This window comes from Miscanthus floridulus, chromosome 17 (genome assembly GCF_019320115.1).
Source record: "Miscanthus floridulus cultivar M001 chromosome 17, ASM1932011v1, whole genome shotgun sequence".
In the NCBI taxonomy this organism is placed as follows: Eukaryota; Viridiplantae; Streptophyta; class Magnoliopsida; order Poales; family Poaceae; genus Miscanthus; species Miscanthus floridulus.
The window spans coordinates 92,965,605-92,990,012 of NC_089596.1; the positions used below are offsets into that span (position 1 = coordinate 92,965,605).

Consider the following 24,408-nt stretch of genomic DNA (forward strand, 5'->3'; position numbering starts at 1 on the left):
AGTGGAGTGTTCGTCGGGAGTCTAGAAGACCGTGGAAGCGATCCGAAAGAAGCGACGAGACAGAGGAAGAAGCGGCGAGACGTTGCGAGAGGGTTCTATGACATGTGGGCCTTCATGATCCTGGACCGTTGGATTGTTGACAGGAGTGTCCCGATGCCTGACGCCTGGCGCGGCTGTTGACAGTAGTCTCTGGCATGTGGGGTAGGGGTCTCTGTGAGCCGTCTGTGTGGTGGGCCCACGAGTCATCCATAAACCAGGATTAGAGGCTAGAGAAACCATACTCTTGGCACGTGACAACTGATGACGAATTGACAGCTCTGAACTACGCAACGATGACGTGTCTTGGTCACGTAGTCCAGGTGTCAAAGCTACAGACTGGCAGCGCACGGTGTATCGACGGTTCAGACTTGGCGGCGTTCAGTACAAGCGTCAAATCTGAGCCGTTTCTTTCCCATCCCCATTAGATCCGGTCAGCCGGCCAGCCGGGTGCACGCCCAGCTCACCACCGCGGCGGCCCGCCCACAGCAGCGCCCCACCACCCGGGCGCAGCAATTCGTCGAGCAGCTGCCGCGCGAGCTTACTCTCCTGCGGCCACCGGCCCACCAGGGCACCATGGCGTCCGCCGCGCGTTCTCTGGGGGCGCTCCTCCACAGGGCCTCGTCTCTGTCCTCCTCCGCTTCCGCTCTCCGGGGAGCCTCGCTCCTCCGCGGTAACACGCTCGTGCTCGCGCGCTCTCCTCTCCGCCGATCTGGTCCTATTGCACTGTTGGAATGTTTGGTGTGTTGATGGTTTGCTGGTGCTGTCAGGGGATCGACCTATTGGCAGCGCCGGCCTGTTCCAGAGGCATGCGGCGAGGCGGCGGATTTCGTCGTTCCCGCCGCTCTGCATGGGACGACGCTCCTGCAAAATCGCTGGAAGGAAGGTGATGTGCTCTTGCCTTGATCTTCTGCACAGTGTCACAGTAATTCGAAGTTCGGGACCACTGGCTGTGCATATTCTGGTTGGGCCTCTGCTTGGAATAACGGACATGGATGCAGCAACAAATATCAATGTGTTTCGAATTTTCGGTTGTCACTGAGGATATGAGCTAGCTTTTGCTGCTAAGTAGCCTAGTATTAATTTACTCTCCATTAGGATAAATGGATAATTGTGTAGGAAAAAAAAAACTAAAAACAGGAAGCAACTTTCATTTCTTGTTTAATGTAGTTAGCTTTAACGTCTCAATATGTATCCTCACACACTAGTTGTTTCTTTGATTCAGGATGCCCAGAATTTGAAGAAGATGAAGCGCAACAGCAAAATTGGAAAAGAAATTGTTGCTGCGTAGGTGTTGCTGGACACTGTGATCTTGCATTATCATTCTTACAGATTGTCATTTCATCGATTTCTTAATTTGGATTGTTTTGAGCATAAGGTTAATCCAACATGCTACCATCTGCTAGTATCTGTTGGCATGTCCTCTTTAAAAAGCATAGGATGTTTTACTTTTTTGGTTGTTTAAACTTAAATAATTGGACATCTGTAGCATAGCATGTTATTGCCTTGTGAAGTATTGTGGTTGTATTCTGTAATTAGACATTGCCTGCTTAATATCACTGAAGTGAGTGTCACTATATCTTACCAAGTGGTAGGCCTTGTTAAAATGGAACGGCAACAGACAAGACCAAGCATCAGAGTTCAAGTGCCATTCATTTAAATTAATCTGGTTCGTTTATGTATATCACACAGCATCAAGAAGGGTGGCCCGAACCCTTCATCCAACACAACTTTATCAGCTATACTAGAGAAAGCAAGGGAACTTGATGTCCCTAAAGAAATTTTGGAGCGCAACATCAAAAGGGCATCAGAAAAGGGACAAGATACTTACACAGAAAAGGTTTATGAGGTAAACTTCTCTGCCACCAGTTTGATATTATACATTATTAATATATTCTCATTTTATGATATACAATAACTCATCTCAAAGGCAAGTATACTATATTTGCATGCACATAATAAATGGTTTGTTCAGATATGAGTAGGCTTGTATGCTACTCCATCTGTTCCAAGTTATAGTTCACTTAAGTCTCTCTAATTTTGACCAAGTTTATAGAAAAATGCATCAACATTTACAGCATCAAATTAGTTTCATTAAATTCTCCGTGAAATATATTCATAGTGCATTTACTTGAACTTGTAGATTTTAATAGTTTTTTTTTCCTCTAAAAACTTGGTCAAAGTTAGAGAAGTTTGACTTGGGACAAAGCTAAAGTGAAATATAATTTGGAACAAGTACAAGTTACTTAGAGTACATATAACTTTTTATGTGGTTTACATAGGTTTTAAGTGCATGGAGAATTTTCACAGGTCTATGGTTTTGGTGGAGTAGGTATGGTCGTTGAAGTTCTAACTGACAAAATTACAAGATCAGTTGCTGACATTAGAAATGTGGTAAAAGACTGCGCAGCAAAATTGGCTGATCCTGGATCTGTTACCTTTAGATTCAGACAAGCTCGAGTGGTGAACATAAAAGTTACTGACGCAGATAAGGACCAACTGCTCACCATTGCGTTAGATGCTGGTGCTGATGACGTCCTTGAACCAAATTTTGATGATGACGACTCTGAAGAAGAAGCAGAAAGGTACATGCTCGTATAATGCTGAATGCTTTTTTGTTTGATGCAACACTACAACAACAACAACAACAACAACAACAACAACAAAGCCTTTGTCCCAAACAAGTTGGGGTAGGCTAGAGTTGAAACCCAGCAGAAGCAATCAAGGTTCAGGCACGTGAATAGCTGTTTTCCAAGCACTCCTATCTAAGGCTAAGTCTTTGGGTATATTCCATCCTTTCAAGTCTCCTTTTATTGCCTCTACCCAAGTCAACTTCGGTCTTCCTCTGCCTCTCTTCACGTTACTATTCTGGCTTAGGATTCCACTACGCACCGGTGCCTCTGGAGGTCTCCGTTGGACATGTCCAAACCATCTCAACCGGTATTGAACAAGCTTTTCTTCAATTGGTGCTACCCCTAATCTATCACGTATATCATCATTCCGAACTCGATCCCTTCTCGTATGACCGCAAATCCAACACAACATACGCATTTCCACGACACTTATCTATTGAACATGTCGTCTTTTCGTAGGCCAACATTCTGCACCATACAACATAGCAGGTCTAATCGCCGTCCTATAAAACTTACCTTGTTTTATGCAACACTGTTTGACGCAACATACGCATTTCCGCGTCACTCCCTGAACAGTGTTTGATGCAACACTGTTTACTAGAAAACCAATGAAGGTGTTAGTCGGCAATCAGGTGCAGATCCTCAGCCTCACACACACTTGAGAGCTGGATTAGTTGAGAAGAGAGAACAGAGAGCACAACACACACACGCACAGGAGTGCTGCTGCTACTGAACTAAGGATGCAGCTGGTCCTTGAACTTGATTATATACAAATTCTACTTGGTCCTTGAACTTAATTATATACAAATTCTACTCTAGTACAATAGGTGTACACCTAGTACTAAGCCCATATCAGTCAGCATGACAAGAACTGTGGCCATACCAACCATACTTCCTACTATTACAAGGCCATACCTGCCCAACATCAGCTTTTGCTGCTTTCCTATCTACTATTAGCCTCATGTCTGATGCGGCGCTGGCGACGTGGAGAGCGTAGGGGAGAATGGAGTACATGAGACTGAGAGCTATAGAACGCAGAGGATAGCAAGGCCATGGCGTGGTGGGTTCGTTGCCGGCAGCCACCGTTGAAGGGGAAAACGCACCTGCCTATTCCTTCTTCGATAATCCTTATTGCACAATCTAAGGTGCCCTTTATAGTTCAGGTGCACATTACTAATAATAGTGAAGCAAATCTCCTAACGTCACTCCCTGAAAAACCTCTCCCTAGACTGACCCAGCCCTTTAGCCACGGTCTGGTCAATCTCCTAAAATCACTCCCTGAAGAGCTTTCCTAAACCACTCAGCCGCTAGACGACCTGGTGGCCGTGCATGCCCCTGAGCCTGGTGGCCTGCATGCCCTTGAAGACCTCTTCCTAAACCGACTCAGCCCCTAGACGCAGTCTGAGCCTGGTGGCCGTGCATGCCGTCGCCTGTACTGCCGCCCAACAAATGAGTCTGACAACATGTCATAGGACTGTTGGACAGGATGAAATGAGTAGTACAGAAGATGGGAAGCATCACAAGAACTGTGGCCATACCAGCCATACTACCTACCATTAACAGGGCCATACCTGGCCAACATCAGCTTCCCTATCTACTTAGCCTCATGTCATAGGAGACAGGATGACATGAGCAGCACAAAATATGGGAGTAAAGAGCAAGAGCTGACCGAATTACTAACAGAAGTTTCAAGTTGCAATACACTAGATTACTTGCCCACATATGATACAAGTACCAGTTAACACAAATTAGGTTATGAGCAACTTTCCAAAGGTGCAGGAAAGCTGTGTTCTGAGTCAGAACATAATGAAGTCACCAGTTTTGTACTTAGTAATGGTTATTAAGGTCGCTGTATGATAGTACCAAATTCTATGTTATATCTGGTGCTTTCCTTTCTTGTTTACTGCATTTTAATAAAAGCAAACTTCCTTTGGATTCTCCTTGTATCTGAAAGCTGCCCCTTTCTATCCTAAGGTTCTACAAGATAGTTACTACGTCAGAAAACTATCCAGTTGTGCTATCGAAGCTACAAGAAGAAGGATTGAAGTTTGAAACTGATAATGGCTACGAACTTCTTCCTCTGAACCCAATTGAGGTACAGTGGTACACTGTTTTCCCTTTTTATTGTCAAATCTGTTGTTTGCACAAGTTGCAAGTTAGGGTTTAGGGTGCAGCTGTACTTGAACATGGTTATATTGATGCCAAATCTTAGAAATTATTTTTATTGCATATAGTACAGGACAGCCAAGATAATTGCATAAACAATTGACAAGTGAAGGCACAAAGGCAGGATGATTTAGTGTCAAATATGCAAATTCTTCATAATGTAGTTCATTGGTCGTTACCATGTTATCCATTTGGATTCTATTCTTGTAAAATGTCCATTCTTTTAGTTCCTACTAGGAGTGTCATATTATCTGACACTTTCCATATTGTTTTTGCAGGTGGACGACGAGGCCATCGAACTAAACAAGGAACTTGTTTCAAAATTGCTAGAACTTGATGACGTTGACGCTGTCTATACAGACCAAAAATAAGTGAATTCATGAGCTACAGCCTACAGCTCGCAGTTCTAGACACGCCCAACCCATTGGCCTTTGTTGGAGTATATTCACTTTTCATTGATGGTTAAAAATTGATAGGTCGGATTATGATGCCTGGTTAGTTGCGCATCATTGGCTCTAAGTTCCCAAAAACTTAATAGTGATCCAACAATTTTTTGATACTGTGGCATATCTCAAACTCATGTTTATACCTTGGGTTTTTGCCCAGCCTATCCTGTTGGGAAACTCATCAGTGATCTGCTATATGTTCAGAAAGAAAATCTGAGAAATCATTGTAAAATAATACGATGACGCCGATCCATTTATTGGTATTTGGTAAAGCATTTAAATGAAAATGCATTGGCTCTCTGAAATGAATAAATGTGCTCTTCGACGAGGAATATAAAATACGTGGAAGAAACAATCTTTCTGCCCGTTTCAATATCCACCGGTTTCAAGGGCAGATCTCATCAGATTGGAAATTCTCCGCACCACTTTCATCGAGCGCCACACAAGTTCCTTGACAGCATTCTGTGTTTACTGCAGATGCCGAAACTCACTATTATCCGAGCACCTTGTAAGAAAATTTGTGGGTTACACAAAACAGCAAGTACACTGGGAATTTAAGCAACCCTTTCGCCAAGAAATTCCGCATCCAATCTCTACCCATGGGATAGATAAACTTCCTCTGGTCTATCAAAAATTTCATCAGCACTCTGGCCGCAAGATCATATAACGAGAGTCAAATACAACAGTGCAGATCTCTAATCTAGTTCTGTGGTTCTCTGGTTCACGTAGTGCAGTTGACCTAGCAACAAGTATCAAGTAAATGGCGCTATTGTTAACTTCTATCTATTGCCACGGGTTCTTCTTTTGCCCTGCCGCAAGTGTGGAACTAGTTTTGGCACTCTGCAGGTACAAAACCAAGCATATAATGTATTAGAATGAGCTCAAAAAGAATGAGGTACATAACTACACTAGGTCTGTCACACTTACAGCCTTCAGCTTCTTCAACTTGCCTCGAACCCTGTTCTTCTGGGGTTTCAGTTTATATATACGGACCATCCAATGGTGGGTTGTGAATACCTTTATTCATCATCAAGATGGGTAAACATAAAGCAAAGGTTCAAGTTAGTATAATAGAAGAAAAATCAACTGTTGCCTATTTGAACAGAGAGTAACATCATAATACCTCCTCAAAATGTGTTAGCTTGAAATGCTTCTTTCCTATTTCATATCCTCTTACTCTGTCAAAGCCTTTTCCATCTGTCTCCACAAACCTAGAGGACACAAAGGACATATGTGATGATTGGACGTTCCAATTAAAATCAGTCTTCTTGATTCAGTTTACCAGACCTGTAATAACAAAGCTTGTACATGAGACAATTCAGCATAGTTGGAGTGGCTTGAGCATCAACGCGGTATTGACCATCCCTCTGCCAATAACATTAACTCAAAAATCAGAATAAAGAAAGAGCTATGCAAATGCATGTATATTTCACCTTCCCCTCCCCCCCCCCCCCCCCCCCCCCCCCCCCCCCCCCCTATTATGCTACCAAAATGATGTGTATAGGGCGTTGTTGACGGAGTTCACAACTTACAAGATAATCTGGTTCCTTGATGTGAGGGAACACACCACCTCCTATCCGTACCATCCAAAGGAACTTATTGATATCATCGCTAGGGTATCCAACAAGTCCTGTTAAAGAAACATTTGTGTCAGGATTTGCGACCAACTGTCCAAGTTACATTGGTTTTTTCCCTCCTATGTGCCATAAAGCACCAACCTCCAAAGACAACAAGCACATATTTGACATCTAAAGAATTGAAGATTTCCCAAGCTGCTTTTTCTGGGGACGACATTGCTGTACCAACTGTTGCTATATGAGTGTTGTTCCAGGTGTTATTGTCTACAATCACAGTTCTGTTGGCCATTGCAGTTGTTTGGTAACCATAGTCCCACCAGGAAGCAACCTTCAGCGCAACACCTTAATGTGTAAGTATAAAAGTCAGTCCACAAACAATAGAAATCAAAGGGGTGATCATACCTTGTCATCAACATCTGTGTTATGGCTCAGCCATGCATAAGCTTCACGGAAATCATCAAAAACATGCAATCCATCCCGTGAACGAGATGTCAACACAATTGAAGGCGCTGAGTACGCTTCAGCTGCCGCCCATACACAATGGACCTACAAAAATGGAATCATTAACAGTAAGATTGCCTCTCTTTCAATGAAGACATTCATTCTGGTAAGACTAACAACAGAGAACTTACCACATAGAAACCACCTAACACGATCAGCAACAAAATACCCATAACAGATAATTCAAAAGGCAGAACCAAAAGCCTCTTTTCCTTTTTAGGCTTTACAGAAACACTCTCTGCTACTTCTTTCTCCTTCTTCCGGTTCTTCTTTGATGGTTTTTCCTTTGGAGCCGTTTCAGATTTTTCATTCCTATTTTCATTTTTTGTTGAATTTGTTGAACTCTCTGGGCTACTGTCACCTGACTTCAGTTTCAGAAGAAAACAGGTTGTCAACAAGTGATTGGATGGGTACTTTGATTCTAGTATAAAGGAAAAAATGTAAGAAGGAACCATACAGAAGTAGGGCTGTCATAAAAAAATTTTGACAGCTGAAATTTAATGGATCGTGTGAGGACACTGAAAACTTCAGATAGAGCAATCCCAGATAAAATGCACGCAGCAGGAGCAAGGACAAGCATAAGCCGTACCTAGCAAAGCATGGATGCCACAGAAAGTTATAACAAGTAAATAATGAAAAAAGGGTGCATGAATTCTTCCTACTGCAAGGATTCTTACCATAACTCCAGAAAAATACACTGCAGTGACTAAGTACAAGACCATGAAGGAGCTTGCATCAGACAGAGGCAAGAAGCATGACTGTGGATCATGTAAATATCGATTAATAAGAACTAAGACTGTTGCTGGTACAGTTTTAATTGACAAAGTATAGTTCTTACAATAATCCCAGCAGGAATCAGGAAGGCCAACACATTAATGTCCATAAAATAAGAGGGCCAGGTAGGAGGTTGGTGTTCACTGACACTAGCAATGATGGGGATGTACTTGCTTGCATAAGTTCTGTCAGAAAAAAAAAGTGAAGTTGCAGCGATTAATATGAGAAGAGAAGCAGAACAAACACACTGTAACAGGGCGCTACATACAAAAAGCAACACCAGAAAGGAAAATAAGACGTTGCAATAGCGTTATACACTTTTATTTGTCTAAGCCTAAGCATTAAATGTCAACATCATTTCATCAGCTACACTAAAACCTAATAACAGCCGAGTCATCATTAAGTGTTATTTCATGTTTATTAGTTCCCAAGTCAGGTCAGTCATAGTCTGATCGGCAAAATAAATGAATTTTTATTCTAGAAGAACTTACGGGTCAAGTAGACTCAAACTGCGGCCGCTCCAGCCTTTCGTTGGACTAGATGCCACCAATGCGACAAGTATGGCTACTACTGCGAAACAAACAGCTCTGCAGGAAGGATCTTGCAATCAGCATTTGGACATTGAGATGATAAAGATTGAGATATTTATATTCAGAGGACAAGGTTCTTGCTGGTTTCAACTTTCAAGGTCCAAAGATATTAATCCTGTGTATTGTAAAAGATTGGTAACTTCAGAGACTTACAAGCCAACAGATATGACAAGAGTCATAGCAACTTTGAACAGCCTAGGAGTCAGAAGCCCTTTGATATAATACACAATAGCAACCACATGAAGAATTATGAACACCTGCAATACAGGTATCCTGTCATTTTGCATTTCTTCAATACAATAGCAATGATAAGGTCTAGTTACTTATATAGAGATTCTTGGTCTACGCGCACTGTGCAGTGTAGTTGGACAAATGTCGTAAAATGAGGGAAGTATTTATTGTACATATGCTACATATGAACAGTAATGAATAACGTCAATGCATGCTTGTATTTGGCCTCAACATCTAGGAAATGCATTTTATGTTTACTCCAACACCTTTTTGGACTTGAGAAATCATGAGTTTTCATATTTCAAAGAACAGCCTCAAGAAGCAAAACATTTGCAAGAGTTGGCAACAATATTGTACTGCGGAATGGAGAAAAATCAAGAAAGGAGAAGGCATATAGGTACCAGAAATGATGCGAAGTGCTCAGAGGTCATTACTGCATTAAAACCAACCACAGGTACTAATGCTGCCAGAAGCGTTCCAAGTATAACCTGAATGATCCATGGATCTGGTAAGTTACAGTTCCGGACAAAAAGTCTGTAAAGAAGAGTGTGCCAACCAGAGGAAGCCTATGCACTCACAAGGGGAGCATATGCAATGTAGAGCCGCGAAGAATAACGACCAGTTACAATGCACAAGAGGACATGCATTGGGATAAGATTGATAATGAATGTGTAGCCTCCCCAAGAGCAGACCTAGAAAAGCCTAGTATATGATTACAAAGAACATTCGAAAAACGTGGATCAAAATTCAACACGTTTACCATGTAGAAATATGAGAGAGCATTGAGTGTTGCATAAAAGAGTGATCCCGTGTTCAGCGTCTGTATATGCATAACAAGTCAGAGCATTGCATATGTCAAAGAAGCAAAATGGAAAACATATCTTGAGCACCATTACCTTTACATATAGATAAAATGTAAATATCAAGGCAAATATTGCTACAGCTTCATTATCATAGCTGCCTGCAACAGATCTTGAGATGTATGAGGGAACCTGTGATGATGTCGAGAACATTCTGATTAATCACATGGTACTAGGGGAGTACGGAAGACTACATATATAGATAATACGATGTTCTAAGAAGTGGGCGATTAGCTAGAAATTAACATCTTGGTGTTATCTGAATGAAGCATTACAATTCGGCAACATTAACAAAATCCTGTAAAAAGAAAAATATTGCAAACCCGAGTAACTGAGGAAACCGATTGTCAAGTACCCAGGTTCAACAAAACACAGATTGAGTCATTCAATAATATTTCTCATTTACTTTAGAAATATATGTTTAGGATAAAGAAATCAGCAATCATAAATAGTATTGCAACTTGTAACACTTATCTTTCCTAAACCGTACATGGACACTATAAAGCTGAAATGAACTGACAATAAATTTGGTTTGATTAAAGAGAATCCTTATTTCTATTTCCACCATGACATGAAAATGGCTAAATATATATAAACCAAGGAAGTTTTGTACCAATTTAGCTTTTCTTTAATTATGGTCAAAATTGGTAGGGGAGTCGTTAGCGCAATTTACCATTGCCAAAATGGCTGCTGCCATTAATCCAGCTCCAGTACCCTTTGCTTCCTATCGCAGAAGTCAAAGTAAGCACACAATTTGCAAATGGGTAAGAATAATGTGATAATCCACACTTCGTTGAAAAACAAACCTTTGTTAACAGGTAAGTAGCCCAGGATGCATTTGCTGAGAAAATTGGAGCTGTGAACACACAAACTGTCTCCACAGACAGTGGGATGTTGAGAGAGTTCAGCAACCTAGTGGACCATTCAAATACTTTAGGCACATCTAATCAGAAGAATGTAAATGTAAGACTGTAAATTGTGTCCCTTGATGGCATACCACCAAATAGTTCCAGCAGTCAATGTCAAACCAGGATACACAGTGCCACCAATCACACGGCCAAGGGGATACCTAAAACAGCAGCAGCAGCAACTAAATCAGCCTAGTAAATGATTCCTTTTACACAGAGATCGTGCAGTACTAAATGACTGAGAAATTGGAGCTGCTGCTCTTACCATGTCCTATCATCAAACCAGTTCCAGAACTCGTAAATTCCATTCTTCGACAGAAACTGTAACAAGGAGAAATTTAGACCAGATGTGACAGATAACTGTTTCAACCAACAATTTATGCCTCCAAGTGAGTGTCGCTTGCTTTATACTTCCACTAATTATCTCATAGTAAACTAAATCTAGCAGACAGGGCACAAGAGTAAATTCCCAAAACCCAAAACCCTCCCAACACCGAAACTCAGCATCAATATACCACCGTAGTCTCCTACAGAAGTGAGCTGAATTCCACATACTGCAGAACAGAAGCAAAACGTTAAACCAATGGAACCAGCAATCAAACCTGAGTGACGCGGAAGTTGAAGTAGGGGTCGAACTCGTGGATCACGCTCTCGTACTTGATTACCTGCGCGCCAGCAGGCATAACGCATGAGCACACACAATTCGGGGATGAGCGCTTCGCGAGCACCGAACTGGATCTGGAGGCTCGGGGGGGCAAAGCGGATCTTACGGAGAAGAGGCGGATCGAGAACGCGACGACGCCTATGAGGAGGAGCGTGAAGGCGCAGAGCACGCCCCCGAAGGCGTTGCGGAGCTGGCCGCCGCCGCCGGCCGCCGCGGGGGAGACCTCGGGCTCCGCCATTGCGGCCTGCGTGCGTCCTTGGGTGTGTGTGGGTGGAAGGCGCGGAAATCCCAGTGCTGGACCCAGGCGGAGACGAAGACCTCGCGATCGTGAACTGGGCTCCAGTCCCGTGCTACGACTCGGGATTTATTGCACTTTTTGCGAGTACGCCCCTGGGAACGCTGTTATTTGTCGGAACAGGGTTATGCACGGCACGGTGCCCGGCTGCCAGCCATCCTGCAAAGTTGTGTGATTGTGTCCCGCTTCAGCCTACCGTATATACATACACACAGTGTTCGTCGTTGTACTAATGATAGTACTGTGATTTCATTTAGTTTGAATATTTATTAAATTTATTCTATTCATAAACCCCATATTTTTATTGAGATAATCAAGTCACAAAATTTTCAGCCAGCTTTTGCGGCTGCAGCTGCTGGTACAGCCCAGCTGCGCGTCAATGTAGCAAGAGCTGCAGCAAGCTTCAGCTGTAAGCAGAAGTGAACAGACCTTTTATTTGTGTCCATCGAACTGTCGAAGAGATGAAAATAGATGGGTTTTTTTAGAATAATAAATTGCAAAAGGTAGAAAACGAGACACGATGATAAGAATCCTAGGGCTAATGTGAAAAATTGAGGGAAGAGACGATCAAGACCGTTGGTATTTTCATCCATGGGTTAGGATTCGATTTCTCTTTTTTAGTCAAGATCAAGAAGGCTCCTCCTAATTGGTTCGATGACATGTTTTCCAGCACACTAGCCAATCAGAAAGCCGCAAACAGCTAGGGACCACAAGAAACACCTTTGGTGTAAAAAAACGGTAAAAGAAAAATGCAATCCAGTAGCGTGACTGCATGAGCGCACTTTTTCATAAAAAAGAAAAAACGTGAGCGGATAAACCCGAACTATTATGGCCACGTTTAGTTGGCGCTGGAATCGGTATTTGCAGTGTTGGGAGTGACGGCAAACATTGTAGCAATTTCATTTGTATTTGTGAATTATTGTCCAAACATTGACTAATTAGGCTCAAAAGATTCGTCTCGCAAAGTTCAACCAAACTGTGCAATTAGTTTTTGATTTCATCTACATTTAGTACTCCATACATGTACCGCAAGTTTGATGTGATAGGGAATCTTCTTTTTGCATAGTGTCAAAGTTGGGAGTTTGGTGGGAACTAAACATGGCCATATATAAAAAGAGAGAAATTTGTTCGGCTGATAGTTTTGCGGTTGATAAGCCAACTGATACTATTTTGTTGGAAGAAAAAAAAATGTACCACGACGGATAAGTTCAAAAGAACAGGGCTAAAAAAATGGACTGTCATCTAGCAGCCTGTTCGGTTGGCTGGTTCATATCATTACTGGTTCGTGAAGAAGTACTGCTGGCTGGTTTGTGTGAGAGAAAAATACTGTTCCGGCTAAAAATTTACAATCGTTTACGACAAGCCACAGCTAAACGAACAGGCTATAGGTGAAGCGGCGAGTAATAATGTTTCCAAGACCTTGAAACCTTATGAAACTAGCATCGTTTCAGCCGGAAGTGCATTACAATTTACCAAGCCATGAAACAACAAAATGACACAATTCACCGGGGAGGATCACTTCACTCTAACTCAAAAACACTCTAGATGATGTAGCACTTTTGGAAACCGAAAGAGCAAAAAAAGAAAACTTGCCACAAAATAACACTATTTAGTATTTGAGACCAGTGTTTCCTTCGTTAACTGAAAGCATTCTAGATGATACGAACCACTTGGGAAAAAAATGAAACCTTTCATTTGGATTGGCCTGAGCAATATATGACTTCTCGAAAATTACAGCAGCACCTCTTCCGAGGGAGAGGCAGAAGCAAGGTAACACTTAAACGACAGGAGAGAAAAAAAATACACGAACGAGTTAAAAATATAAAAAATCGCCCACAACAAGAGCTATAGCATTGCCATTAACATACAACTGCCCTCATATGGACATACCATGAGACAACATATAAGTACAATAAACGTGGAAAATTGCATAATTTTAATGTTACATCACCGAAAGAAAGTTCACTCTGTAAGCTCTCAAACTTCAGCAAAATTTGCTGCTGAATCTTTGGAATGCTGGCATTGTCGAACAAGTAAACAGAGGAAACAGAGAAGGTCCCGGATGCATTGGTCCTCATTGCATATCAGATGCCAAATATCAAATCCATCACATTGGTTACAATTGATTTTGCTGGTGCAGCAACGCTGCTAGTTGCACGACGGCCTGCATCTCGGCTAACATTAGTGTTAGCTTTAGGGTCATACGGGCGGGGCAAGGCTCCTAACTGGTGCGATGCACCTGTGCTCCTCAAGCCAAGTGACTTTGAAGGCAAGGAAACCATAAATCCACCTTGACTGCTTCGCGCGAAACTCTCGTCCAGCTGCTGCCGGTGCACTGCATCAATAGGCTTTACTCCAACTATCAGACCGCTGCTTAGTTGGATACCATTTTTCTGAAGGGCCTTTCGAGCATCATAAGAGCGCTTCAGGACCACATACATGATGGTGAAATTTGTCAGTATTAGGACTAGTAATGTAGAAACATTTACTATGATGAATGTAAAGAACAGAACTGACAATATTGTCAAATAAACAGAGATGCTAACATCTCAAAATTAAGAGAATCAGAAATAACAATAGGAACAATACATCTAGAAAGGTAGAGTTGATAGTGACCACCATACACGTTTTTAATTTAAAAATACATAAAGCAAACTGACACTACCAACAAAAGAACTACCTGAAGACCTGATGACAACAAGAGCTCAGAAGAGTTGCTATTTGGATAAGCCTCATAACTTGGCTGTGCCAAGGGAATTCAGAAAGCACATGACATTTCTATATGTTTTCCAGCATCTTTCAAGGATATTTGTAAACCCATCGTCAGCAGACACATAACAATGCATCATTTTATGAATTTAGAGAATTCATAAGTAAAGTTGTGACCTTGAGCATGTTATGCTAAAAACCTATCCAGGAGACCAGGACTAAGTTACCTATATGCTTCTGGTTCAAGGGATAACCAAAACCATATGCCACGTCATTTACACACGCGGATAAAACTTGGTGTTGATATTGTGCAGCTAAAAATTGACACTATATTAAACCGGTACAAGAACATTATTCAACCTAATGGGGGAGCCCAAATCAGTTTATGTAGTTGTTTCAGTTCACTGGCAAGCTACAGAGCAGCCTGAGCTAATATGACTACTATGTGAAACCTGGGTACATGAAATTAAATTTAAATGGTAGAACAGAAAATGGAAGCACAACAGTAGTTAAATGTATCATTACCTGGTACAATATGTGGATCCAATTTCCATCTCTTGGACCAGAGTGATGTCTCAATATTACTCCACATTTCTCGAATTCCCGAAGAACAAGGTTGGTATCTCCAATAGAGAATCTGTAGAAAAAGCACCAACAGAACTGAATCAATTTATCATACAAGGCGCCTACAATTTCGGGTTAGCAAATAACTGCCGAGGGACTGAGGGAGGGAGCAAGAAAAATGCAAGGAGCGTGTCAACTCATGATAAACATTTATCATAGCCTCCTAGCCAAATCTACCGTGTTCATAAGCGTCTGCCAACACATTTATAAGCTAATAATCCAGTACAAAACAGAGCATAAGTAATATTTGCTCACCCGAATACAGTGACCCACTCCTCCCGTTCGACCTCCCCTCCGTTCGCCACTGGCTCCGTCCTAGCCGGTGACTGCGCCTCCGCTGTCGTGGCAGGAGGTGGGGCGCCAGGGCTCGCGGGCGGCGGCAAAGCGAGCACCTCTTTCCGAGCCGGCTCGACGACCCCATCCATGGGGGATCCTGGTGGCGAGAGCGACACCTTGCCCCGGGACAGGTCCCATGGCGGCGAGCGGCTGGCGGCGGCGCGGGGGGAGGGGGAGGACGCGACGGGGAGGAGGTCGGAGGCGGTGGGGTCCGGGGAGAAGTCCGCGGCGGCGTAGCGGTCGTCGAGGGTGAAGATGGGCGGCGGCGGCGGCGTGGCGGAGGGGGCCGCGGAGGGGGAAGCCCCCGAGGCGAAGCGGGAGACGCCGCGGTGGGACGGGATCGGGGTGGCGAGGTCGCGGAAGAAGGGCGCCTGCCGCGTGCTGCGGCCGCGCCGCGAGGCGGCGAGGGAGTGGGAGGAGGAGGCCATGGGCGGGCGGCGCGGCGCGGCTGGGGGTTGAGGGTTTGGGCTTCGGAGTTGGTCCGCCCTTTCCCTCCTGCTGGCCCTGCTGGCTGCTGCAGTGGAAAGCGGGGCCTGCGGGGGGGAGTATTGGGGAGCGTTGGTAGGTTGGCCGACGAGCGTCGTTGAGGTGCGCGGATGCCTTTGCCTGGCTGCAGACTTGCAGCTGCTCGCCTTTATTGGGCCGCTCCGTGCCTTGCGAGGCTGGAAATTGGCACGGGCCAGCCCGAATTCACATTGGACTTGCGGAACTTTCAATGCAGCAGGACTCGTACGGTCATACTAGCTGTTGTAACTTCTGCATATTTTGTCAAAGTTTGCATTGGTTTGAAAGGTATATTTCCCAAGCTCTGAACTAGTACCGGAGTGTGTACAAACTTAATGCCACTCTTCGCGACGCAACGTATGATCCAAGTAAGTTCTTTGCTTCTCAACATGCAAACTTGAGAAGGTACATCGAGTCCCGTTCGTGGAATCTCGCACGGTCGAGGAAAGAATCAGCAGGAACACTTCATGATAGTTCAGGAAACCTGCGTGCCCTGCCGTTTTGAAGGAACTAGGAAGGCGCGCACAACATCCAACAGAAATGCAACTGATTATGCTACGAATGTTTGACGAGAAAGGCTACCATGCCCTCTACACGAGAGTTAAGACATGCTTGAAGTTTCCTGTTGGCACAAGGTCCAGGTATCCCTTACTTAGAGTGGAATGATACCTAATCCGAAACTACAAATACTTCTCAGACATAAAAATACAACAAGATGGATACATGGTTACAAGCAATGGCATTTCAGATGGGCCACCTAAAAACGGAAACTTCCACGAATAATCGTCAGGTTAACCTTCAAACGGCTACAACCAACCCGAGCAGGCAACTGTTTCTGATGCTAAACGAGACCGCGGGGCTCTTCAAGTGGAAAGACAATACTCTGGAGAGAGAGAAAACATAAAACCCATTTTAGCAGTAATTATCCACATTAAGTGATTCGGATTGCTGCATTAAGATGGGATTTAAATAATCAAGTACTTTTGCTACTATGATTTTTGAAAGGGCTCTCAAATTAGTGGTCATGTGAGGTCCAGTTAATAATCAGATATGTTGGCATGACAGTAAAACAATCATATGAAGAAATCATAAGAACAGATGATTGACCATCTCCGAGATGCAGATCACAGCAAACGCAGTTTCCCAGTAACTGAATCGATGTCAGCTTTCCTCCCTGCACAAGGTAATTTCAAGGAAAATCCTCAGGTCATGAAAAACTCTTGTCGCATTGACAAACAGAGGGAAATATATGGGACTCACGAATTCCAACATACAGTTCAAACTTGCAACTTAAAATATAGCTGCAGAGATAAAAAAAAAAAAAGTCTGAACTTCTGATTGAGAATCTAACCTGGTCCTATTGCAAGAACTGTTTTGGATCCAGCCAACACCTATACAAGGAAAAAATCGATGAGGGTAAACACTAAATAGTAGTAGGAATGTTTGATAATATTGATGTCCGTGCCAGCCCATTTCCTGAGCACAGAAGATAGAAATGGCACACCATAAACTCATCACATGGCACATAGGCACAAAAATAGTTAAGTATCTGGAATGAAAAAACCTTGCATGGAACTAATGGTTGAAGTATATCATTTTAGTAAAAAAAATTTACCCAATCTACAATAAATCAAATACTAATTTTCAAATTAAGAATCACTTAGATATGTTAAACCATCCGAAATTTAGAAGGATATTGTTTTCTTGATTTTTGTGAAGGCTGACAGGAGGGCTAGTTTTACGTATCAAAGTAGGTAGATCCGCATAAGCATGAAACTAACCTCTGTGCGGCCTGCATCAGCAACAATAAATGTAGGAATACCTCGATGTTCTGCAGTTTCCTTTAGCCTGTTCCTGATAATAGACCACAGGGGAACAAGCATGCTTATAAAGTAAAATACAAATTTACACATCACCACCAAGCAAACATGTTCTATGGAAACTTAGGTATTATGAGAGCAAAGGACTAACATTTCCTGTTGATTCTTGCATGTCAAAACAATCTTAGCTTGTCCAAGTTGTTCCCATTGTCTCAGTAAACCCCGATTGCTACAGAAGATATGTAAAATGAGTTTGGGGGAGCTCAGTTTTCACCAAATACTGACGACAAGGTACATAAAATAGCTATTTGGCAAAGGCTTCACAGGAAAATGTAAGGGTGGGAAAATAAGATTACTGAAGCCTGCACTTTCCATCCATTTAATTTCAATTCAGTCTACATCCACCACACCACTAGTTGTTTGAACAGTTACCTTTTTGTATGGAGGATTTACAACATAATGAACAGAAAAGGTTTCAGTACTGTATTTAAGATCACATATGGAACCCGAAAGAAAATCGTTGGGGCGTAACCCTCTTAGCGACGCGCCATATCGGAACCCGGGTATGGTGTTAAATGGGCAAGGGCCGGGTCGTCACCCCCGTGACGCGCCGTGTCGTGATCTGGGCATGGTGTCAAGTGACCAAGGATCGGGTCGTCGCTTCCTTAGTGGCGCGCTACATCGGCGCCCGGGTGTAGTGAAAAATGAGCAAGGGTCTTTGCATCTGAGTCGACGGGTGCGAAGGGTAAGGAAGCTAGTCGAACCAACTAGGATCCATTTAGGTAGTTGGAATGTAGGGTCACTTACAGGTAAGTTAAGATAATTAGTTGATAGCGCGACTAGGAGACGTGTAAATATATTATGCGTTCAAGAGACTAAATGGAAGGGTCAGAAGGCGAAGGAGGTGGACAATACAGGTTTCAAGCTTTGGTACACAGGGACAGTCGCGAATAGAAATGGAGTAGGAGTTTTGATTGATAAGATCCTCAAGAATGGTGTGGTGGGAGTGAGAAGGCAAGGAGATAGGATTATCTTAGTCAAGCTTGTCGTTGGTGATATGGTCTTGAACGTAATTAGTGCGTATGCCCCCCAAGTAGACCTCGACGAGAGTGCTAAGAGACAGTTCTGGGAAGACTTAGATGGCCTGATTAGAGCTATACCTAGTAGTGAGAAGCTTTTTATAGGAGGAGATCTTAATGGGCATGTAGGTACTACAAGCGCAGGTTTCGAGGCAGTTCATGGAGGTTTTGGGTATGGTAGTAGGAATCAGGAGGGGGAGGAAGTTCTGGACTTTGCGGTAGCTTTTGACCTGATGATAGCCAACACTTTCTTTAGAAAGAGAGAATCTCATCTAGTGACCTTCAGCAGCGGACAACACTGTAGCCAGATTGACTTTGTCCTCGCAAGAAGAAAGGACAAACGAGCATGCTTGGATTGCAAGGTGATACCAGGGGAGTGTGTTGTTTCTCAACATAAGCTTTTGGTGGCAGATTTTCGTTTTTAGGTGCGTGCCCGTAGGGATAAACAAGCTAAGATTGAAAGAACAAAGTGGTGGAAACTGAAAGAGGAGACGTCAGAGGTATTCAGGGAAAGGGTTATCAAAGAGGGCTTTTGGAAGGAAGAAGACGACATAAACAACATGTGGGACAAGATGGCAACCAACATTCGGAAGGTGGCCTCAGAGGTGTGTGGAGTAACCAAAGGAAGTGGACGCGAGGCTAAAGATACTTGGTGGTGGAACGAGGAAGTCCAAAGGGCTATTAAGGAGAAGAAAGAATGCTATAGACGCTTGTACCATGACAGGAGTGTGGACAACATAGAGAAGTACAAGGTGGCAAAAAAGACTGCAAAGCGAGCTGTAAGTGTGGCAAAGGGTAGAGCATACAAGGATCTTTACCAACATTTGAATACGAAGGAAGGAGAGAAGGACATTTATAGAATGGCTAGGGTTCGTGAGAGAAAGATAAGGGACTTCAACCAAGTTAAGTGTATTAAAGATGAAAGGGAGCATCTCTTGGTGAAGGAGGATGAGATCCGACATCGATGGCAAGAGTATTTTGACAAATTGTTCAATGGTGAGAATATGGACACAACCTTTCAGTTGGATGACTCTTTTGATGACACCAATAGGCGCCTTGTGCGGAGAATCCAAGAATCTGAGGTCAGAAAGGCGTTGAAAAGGATGAAAGGAAGTAAGGCGATGGGACAGGATGGTATCCCAATCGAGGTGTGGAGATGCCTCGGGACATAGCTATAGTATGGCTAACCAAGCTGTTCAACCATATTTTTCGATCGAACAAGATGTCTGATGAGTGGAGGAGAAATATATTGGTACCGATCTACAAGAATAAAGGGGATATTTAAAGTTGTACGAATTACCGGAGAGTTAAGTTGATGAGCCATACTTAAAGCTATGGGAGAGAGTTATCGAGCATCACTTGAGAGCAATAACGCGGGTCTCTATGAACCAATTTGGTTTCATGCCCGGGAAGTCAACCATGGAAGCCATTTTCTTAATAAGACAAGTTATGAAGCGATATAGGGAGAAGAAGAAGGACCTACACATGGTTTTTATTGACTTGAAGAAGGCTTATGATAAAATACCAAGGAATGTTATGTGGTGGGCTTTGGACAAACATAAAGTCCCAACGAAGTACGTCGGGCTCATTAAGGACATGTACAACAATGTTGTGACTAGAGTTCGAACAAGTGATGGAGACACGGATGACTTCCCGATTAGGATAGGACTACATCAAGGGTCAGCTTTGAGCCCTTATTTGCTTTAGTGATGGATGAGGTCACAAGGGACATACAAGGGGACATCCCTTGGTGTATGCTTTTCGCGGACGATGTAGTGCTAGTTGATGAAAGCCGGACAGGAGTGAATCAGAAACTGGAGTTATGGCGGGAGACTTTGAAATCCAAAGGCTTTAGACTCAGTAGAACTAAAACTGAGTATATGAGATGTGACTTCGGCACTACTACTCGGGAGGAGTAAAATTTTAGTTTGGAAGGTCAAGTAGTGCCTAGGAAGGATACCTTTCGATATTTAGGATCAATGCTACAGAGGGACGGGGATATTGATGAAGATGTTAGCCATAGAATCAAAGCAAGGTGGATGAAGTGGTGGCAAGTGTCTGGTGTCCTATGTGACAAAAGGGTACCACAGAAGCTAAAAGGCAAGTTTTATAGGACGGCGATTAGACCTGCTATGTTGTATGGTGCAGAATGTTGGCCTACGAAAAGACCACATGTTCAACAGCTAAGTGTCGCGGAAATACGTATGTTGCGTTGGATTTGCGGTCATACAAAAAGGGATCGAGTTCGGAATGATGATATACGTGATAGATTAGGGGTAGCGCCAATTGAAGAAAAGCTTGTCCAACACCGGTTGAGATGGTTTGGACATGTGCAACGGAGACCTCCAGAGGCACCGGGGCGTAGTGGAATCCTAAGCCAGGATAGTAAGAGAGGCAGAGGAAGACCGAAGTTGACTTGGGTAGAGGCAATAAAATGAGACTTGAAAGGATGGAATATACCCAAAGACTTAGCCTTAGATAGGAGTGCTTGGAAGACAGCTATTGACGTGCCTGAACCTTAATTGCTTCTGATGGGTTTCAACTCTAGCCTACTCCAACTTGTTTAGGACTTAAAGGCTTTGTTGTTGTTGTTGATATGGATGGTGAAATAGTTAAGGCCTTAGCTCTATAGATGGGTGATGGGGCCCTAGCTCTGGGAGTCCGAGGACTCCACAGATTGGTGATGAGAGTGTCAAGGGCTTAAGGCCATATGGACAACACAATGCTGCAGTGTCCAGTAGTTAAAACTCAGCAGCTACTCAGGCAAGATAAAATGGTTTGTGAGCCTTTTTTTTTACAACAATTTGTGAGCCTTCAATCCAATAAAGAAAGGTCCCAGTACCCATGCAGAAATATACTCGACATTATTTTGATGAGTAGAACAGCATTTATTCAATCAAAGCTTTTCAAAATCAATCAATGAGTGCCAGCATCTGTATCTACGCAAATTCAAGCCTACATAGTGTACAGTAACATTATAAAGGAATATTTATGCCTATGAAGAGAAAAATATACATCAGACATCCTCCAACTAAAACTACCTAATGAAGAAACAGTGCAAACCGCATTAACACCTTGACAACAACTCGGCGTACAAGCCAGTCGCTGCATCTGCAAGAGATTAGCAACGAATGAGGTGTAAGTTGGCTCAAAAGTTCAGTACATATAGCAAAAGTTCAGTGCTGCTCTGGCTAAGATTTGGCGGTTGCAGATTAGGCAATCACATAGGTTATACATTTTTTTTAGCGAAGTACAAAAACCTATGGATAATGCAAAGAAAAAGAGGTGCACCAAATAAACAGCATGCGTCCACTTGGAGATGAACTTACGGGCACATTGAGAAGCTATTTTCCCAGCCCCCATCTTGAGGTCCTGGCGTACCACTAAAACCTGCACATCGCATTGTCATTAATGAGAGCGAGCTCAACTCTAGAGTTGTGTGAAGTTCAAACAAAGCAGCAATACTTGAAACAAAATTCAGACGACCAGCGTCGTAAATCCTCGCAATGGAATTGTATCGGAAGCGATAAAGCGCAAGGCAAATGGTGATGTTTCAGTTTTAGGAGCCAAATCAATCAGATGTAGGCGGTACAAGTAGCTGCAGCAACGAAGAGCTCCCGTCACGTATACTCACGCGGTACACTCGCAGCGCAACTTACCATCTTAAGCTCCTCGCCGCCTGAGGCAAACGAACTCCCCGACGCCCGCTTGGAGCTGGAGCCCCGCGCGGGTGCCGTGGCCGGAGCCGGCGGGGAGCTGGACTTGGGTCTCCACGACGAGGACAGGTCGAGGAGGAGGCCGAGGAGGAACCCGATGGCGAGGCCCGGGAGGAAGTTCGCCGGGCGCAGGCTCGCGGTGAGCCACGGCTCCTCGCCCTGCGACAGGGAGTAGACGAGAGAGTTAGGGTTCCGGAACTGACGGCGAGTACGGGGCCCGTTGGGTGGTGCGTGCGCGCGTACCTTCCTCCGGGTGGGGTTTTGCTGCGGGTTTCGCCGCGGCGGAGGAGCCATGGAGGATGCAGCGCTCCGGTCGGTTCCGGGGAAGAAGAGAGATGTGCTTGTCGATAACGGGTTGCTGCGTGGGCCGGATGTCTGCCAGTTTTGTTGGGTCGTCCAATGGATGGGATGTGCTGCTTGTGCACTTGGGCCGTATGGGCTGGGCATCAGTATGAAGGCCGGAATGAACAGCACATTCATCTTTTTACGGTTCATGTACAGCCTTTTTTTTATATATACAAAAGCCACTTGTAGAATATGATTCCCCGAATAAAAAAAGAAATGAAGGTCGATTTTTTTTTAAACATGGAAAATCCATTACTCAGTAACTGGGGCCAAATCATTGGCCAACAGTTCATAGATACACATTGGGATACTATCAAAGACAGCAGTATCCGGACTCAACTTGTAACCTAAAGCCGCCAAACCAAGAGCAACTAGATTACAGGACCTTGGATTATGAGCTACTACCCAAGAACTGAAATTACAGCGCAACAATGCTTTTAGCTCCCACACCAAACCGGCCACTAGCCGAGCTTCGATCATCAAATAGAAGACAGAGCTGCCTGGATTACCATCAATGCATCCATTTCAAGAATGACGTTTTGTAGACCAAGATCAGCTGCTCTTTGCACCGCCTGTAAACAAGCAATGATCTCCGCATGGAAGGGTTCCAGCACTCTTTTCAAATTACCGAAACCTGTAGAGATGACCTCCCCTTCAGAGCTGCGAATGACAAAGCCCCAGCCTCCCGATCGTTCTTCCTGCATGAAAGCCCCATCACAATTTATTTTCGCCACATCCTGAGGTGGTTTCCTCCATCTTGCCTTTAATTGAGGGGGTGGCACCACCGGCTGTTTCAGTGTTGATGTTTCATCAGCATAAGTTTTGATCAAAAGCGCTAAGCTTGTTGTACTTCTTGGTAATTCCCCTTCACGTATACCACACCGCTCTGACCACCACAGGTACAGCAAGATAGCTACTTGGGACTGAATATTTTCAGTGAGTTTCAGAATCTCCCATATCACTTCCTTTGCTGATAGGACTTTCTTTTTACGTTATGTTTTCACGACTTGGAATTGCAGCTCCGAACCGCATGCACTACACGTAGCCTGAGACGTGGTACGCGTATACTAAGCGTGCATCCAGTCGTTGCACGCGAGTACTGCTGATTTTGGGCAGGCAATCCAGTCCGGCGGAAAGCAAGTTCGGCGCATAGCACGTATACCGCCTAATTTGCTCGAACTCTCTGCGGTGCGCTGCTGTGCGCTTCGTTCGTTTTCAGACGCGAAAGCGCTCTTTGATCGATCGCGTCGGGAGAAAAGCTAGCGGAGACCGGAGAGCCAGAGCTTCGTGTCGGATCGGGATCGTGAAGCGAAGTTCAGAGCACCGTGACCAAACTCCCAGCCCCAGCTCTCTCTCCTTTTTTGTCAACAAACTGTGTGCTGTGTCAGTGTCACCCTCCGCGAGGAAACATAGCACTCGCTCGCTGAAAGACATCGAAGTGCATTACCCGTTGTGTACCTGCTCTCACCGAAAATTCGAAGGAAATCGGCACGACGGCGCTAAAAGAAGCATTATTATTGCTTATCGTCACTCATCAGAGCCTCCAACATTTTGTCGAGCATTCGTCACCCCTGCTACTCGACATGTATGCACA

At 43.9% G+C, this 24,408-nt stretch overlaps 3 protein-coding genes across 7 annotated transcripts; 1 reads left to right on the forward strand and 2 right to left on the reverse strand.

Annotated features, from left to right (window-relative positions):
- The first annotated feature begins 413 nt into the window (after positions 1-413).
- Positions 414-5,712, forward strand: LOC136515105 (probable transcriptional regulatory protein At2g25830). Of its 2 annotated transcripts, XM_066508799.1 has the most exons (8): positions 414-709; positions 807-922; positions 1,262-1,323; positions 1,729-1,885; positions 2,319-2,368; positions 2,481-2,621; positions 4,644-4,764; positions 5,114-5,712. In XM_066508799.1, exons 1-8 carry the CDS (start codon positions 613-615, stop codon positions 5,204-5,206), a joined length of 837 nt encoding a protein of 278 aa, XP_066364896.1. In that variant the 5' UTR covers positions 414-612; the 3' UTR covers positions 5,207-5,712. The 2 variants fall into 2 exon arrangements, with proteins under 2 accessions (XP_066364896.1, XP_066364895.1); XM_066508798.1 differs by having other exon boundaries at positions 447-709; positions 2,347-2,621.
- A 147-nt stretch (positions 5,713-5,859) lies between these two features.
- Positions 5,860-11,708, reverse strand: LOC136515104 (dolichyl-diphosphooligosaccharide--protein glycosyltransferase subunit STT3A). Of its 2 annotated transcripts, none has more exons than XM_066508797.1 (23): positions 11,493-11,708; positions 11,325-11,387; positions 10,988-11,043; positions 10,812-10,883; positions 10,621-10,726; positions 10,488-10,538; positions 9,851-9,946; positions 9,715-9,774; positions 9,533-9,646; positions 9,356-9,442; positions 8,877-8,980; positions 8,625-8,720; positions 8,198-8,318; positions 8,037-8,117; positions 7,817-7,948; positions 7,491-7,724; positions 7,261-7,404; positions 7,000-7,186; positions 6,814-6,911; positions 6,569-6,648; positions 6,405-6,492; positions 6,209-6,298; positions 5,860-6,121 (listed from the first exon to the last, which is right to left on the reverse strand). In XM_066508797.1, the coding sequence occupies exons 1-23, from the start codon at positions 11,622-11,624 to the stop codon at positions 6,065-6,067; spliced, it is 2,349 nt and encodes a 782-aa protein (XP_066364894.1). In that variant the 5' UTR covers positions 11,625-11,708; the 3' UTR covers positions 5,860-6,064. The 2 variants fall into 2 exon arrangements, with proteins under 2 accessions (XP_066364894.1, XP_066364893.1); XM_066508796.1 differs by having other exon boundaries at positions 10,812-10,898.
- A 1,879-nt stretch (positions 11,709-13,587) lies between these two features.
- Positions 13,588-22,841, reverse strand: LOC136518615 (uncharacterized). Of its 3 annotated transcripts, XM_066512288.1 has the most exons (10): positions 22,713-22,841; positions 22,413-22,628; positions 22,083-22,143; positions 21,828-21,864; positions 17,826-17,903; positions 17,636-17,708; positions 17,206-17,245; positions 16,983-17,028; positions 14,916-15,027; positions 13,588-14,104 (listed from the first exon to the last, which is right to left on the reverse strand). In XM_066512288.1, the coding sequence occupies exons 1-10, from the start codon at positions 22,761-22,763 to the stop codon at positions 13,766-13,768; spliced, it is 1,053 nt and encodes a 350-aa protein (XP_066368385.1). In that variant the 5' UTR covers positions 22,764-22,841; the 3' UTR covers positions 13,588-13,765. The 3 variants fall into 3 exon arrangements, with proteins under 3 accessions (XP_066368385.1, XP_066368383.1, XP_066368384.1); XM_066512287.1 differs by lacking the exons at positions 13,588-14,104; positions 14,916-15,027 and adding an exon at positions 16,275-16,737 and having other exon boundaries at positions 16,962-17,028; XM_066512286.1 differs by lacking the exons at positions 16,983-17,028; positions 17,206-17,245; positions 17,636-17,708; ... (3 more) ...; positions 22,413-22,628; positions 22,713-22,841 and adding an exon at positions 15,270-15,907.
- Between the last annotated feature and the right edge of the window lie 1,567 nt (positions 22,842-24,408).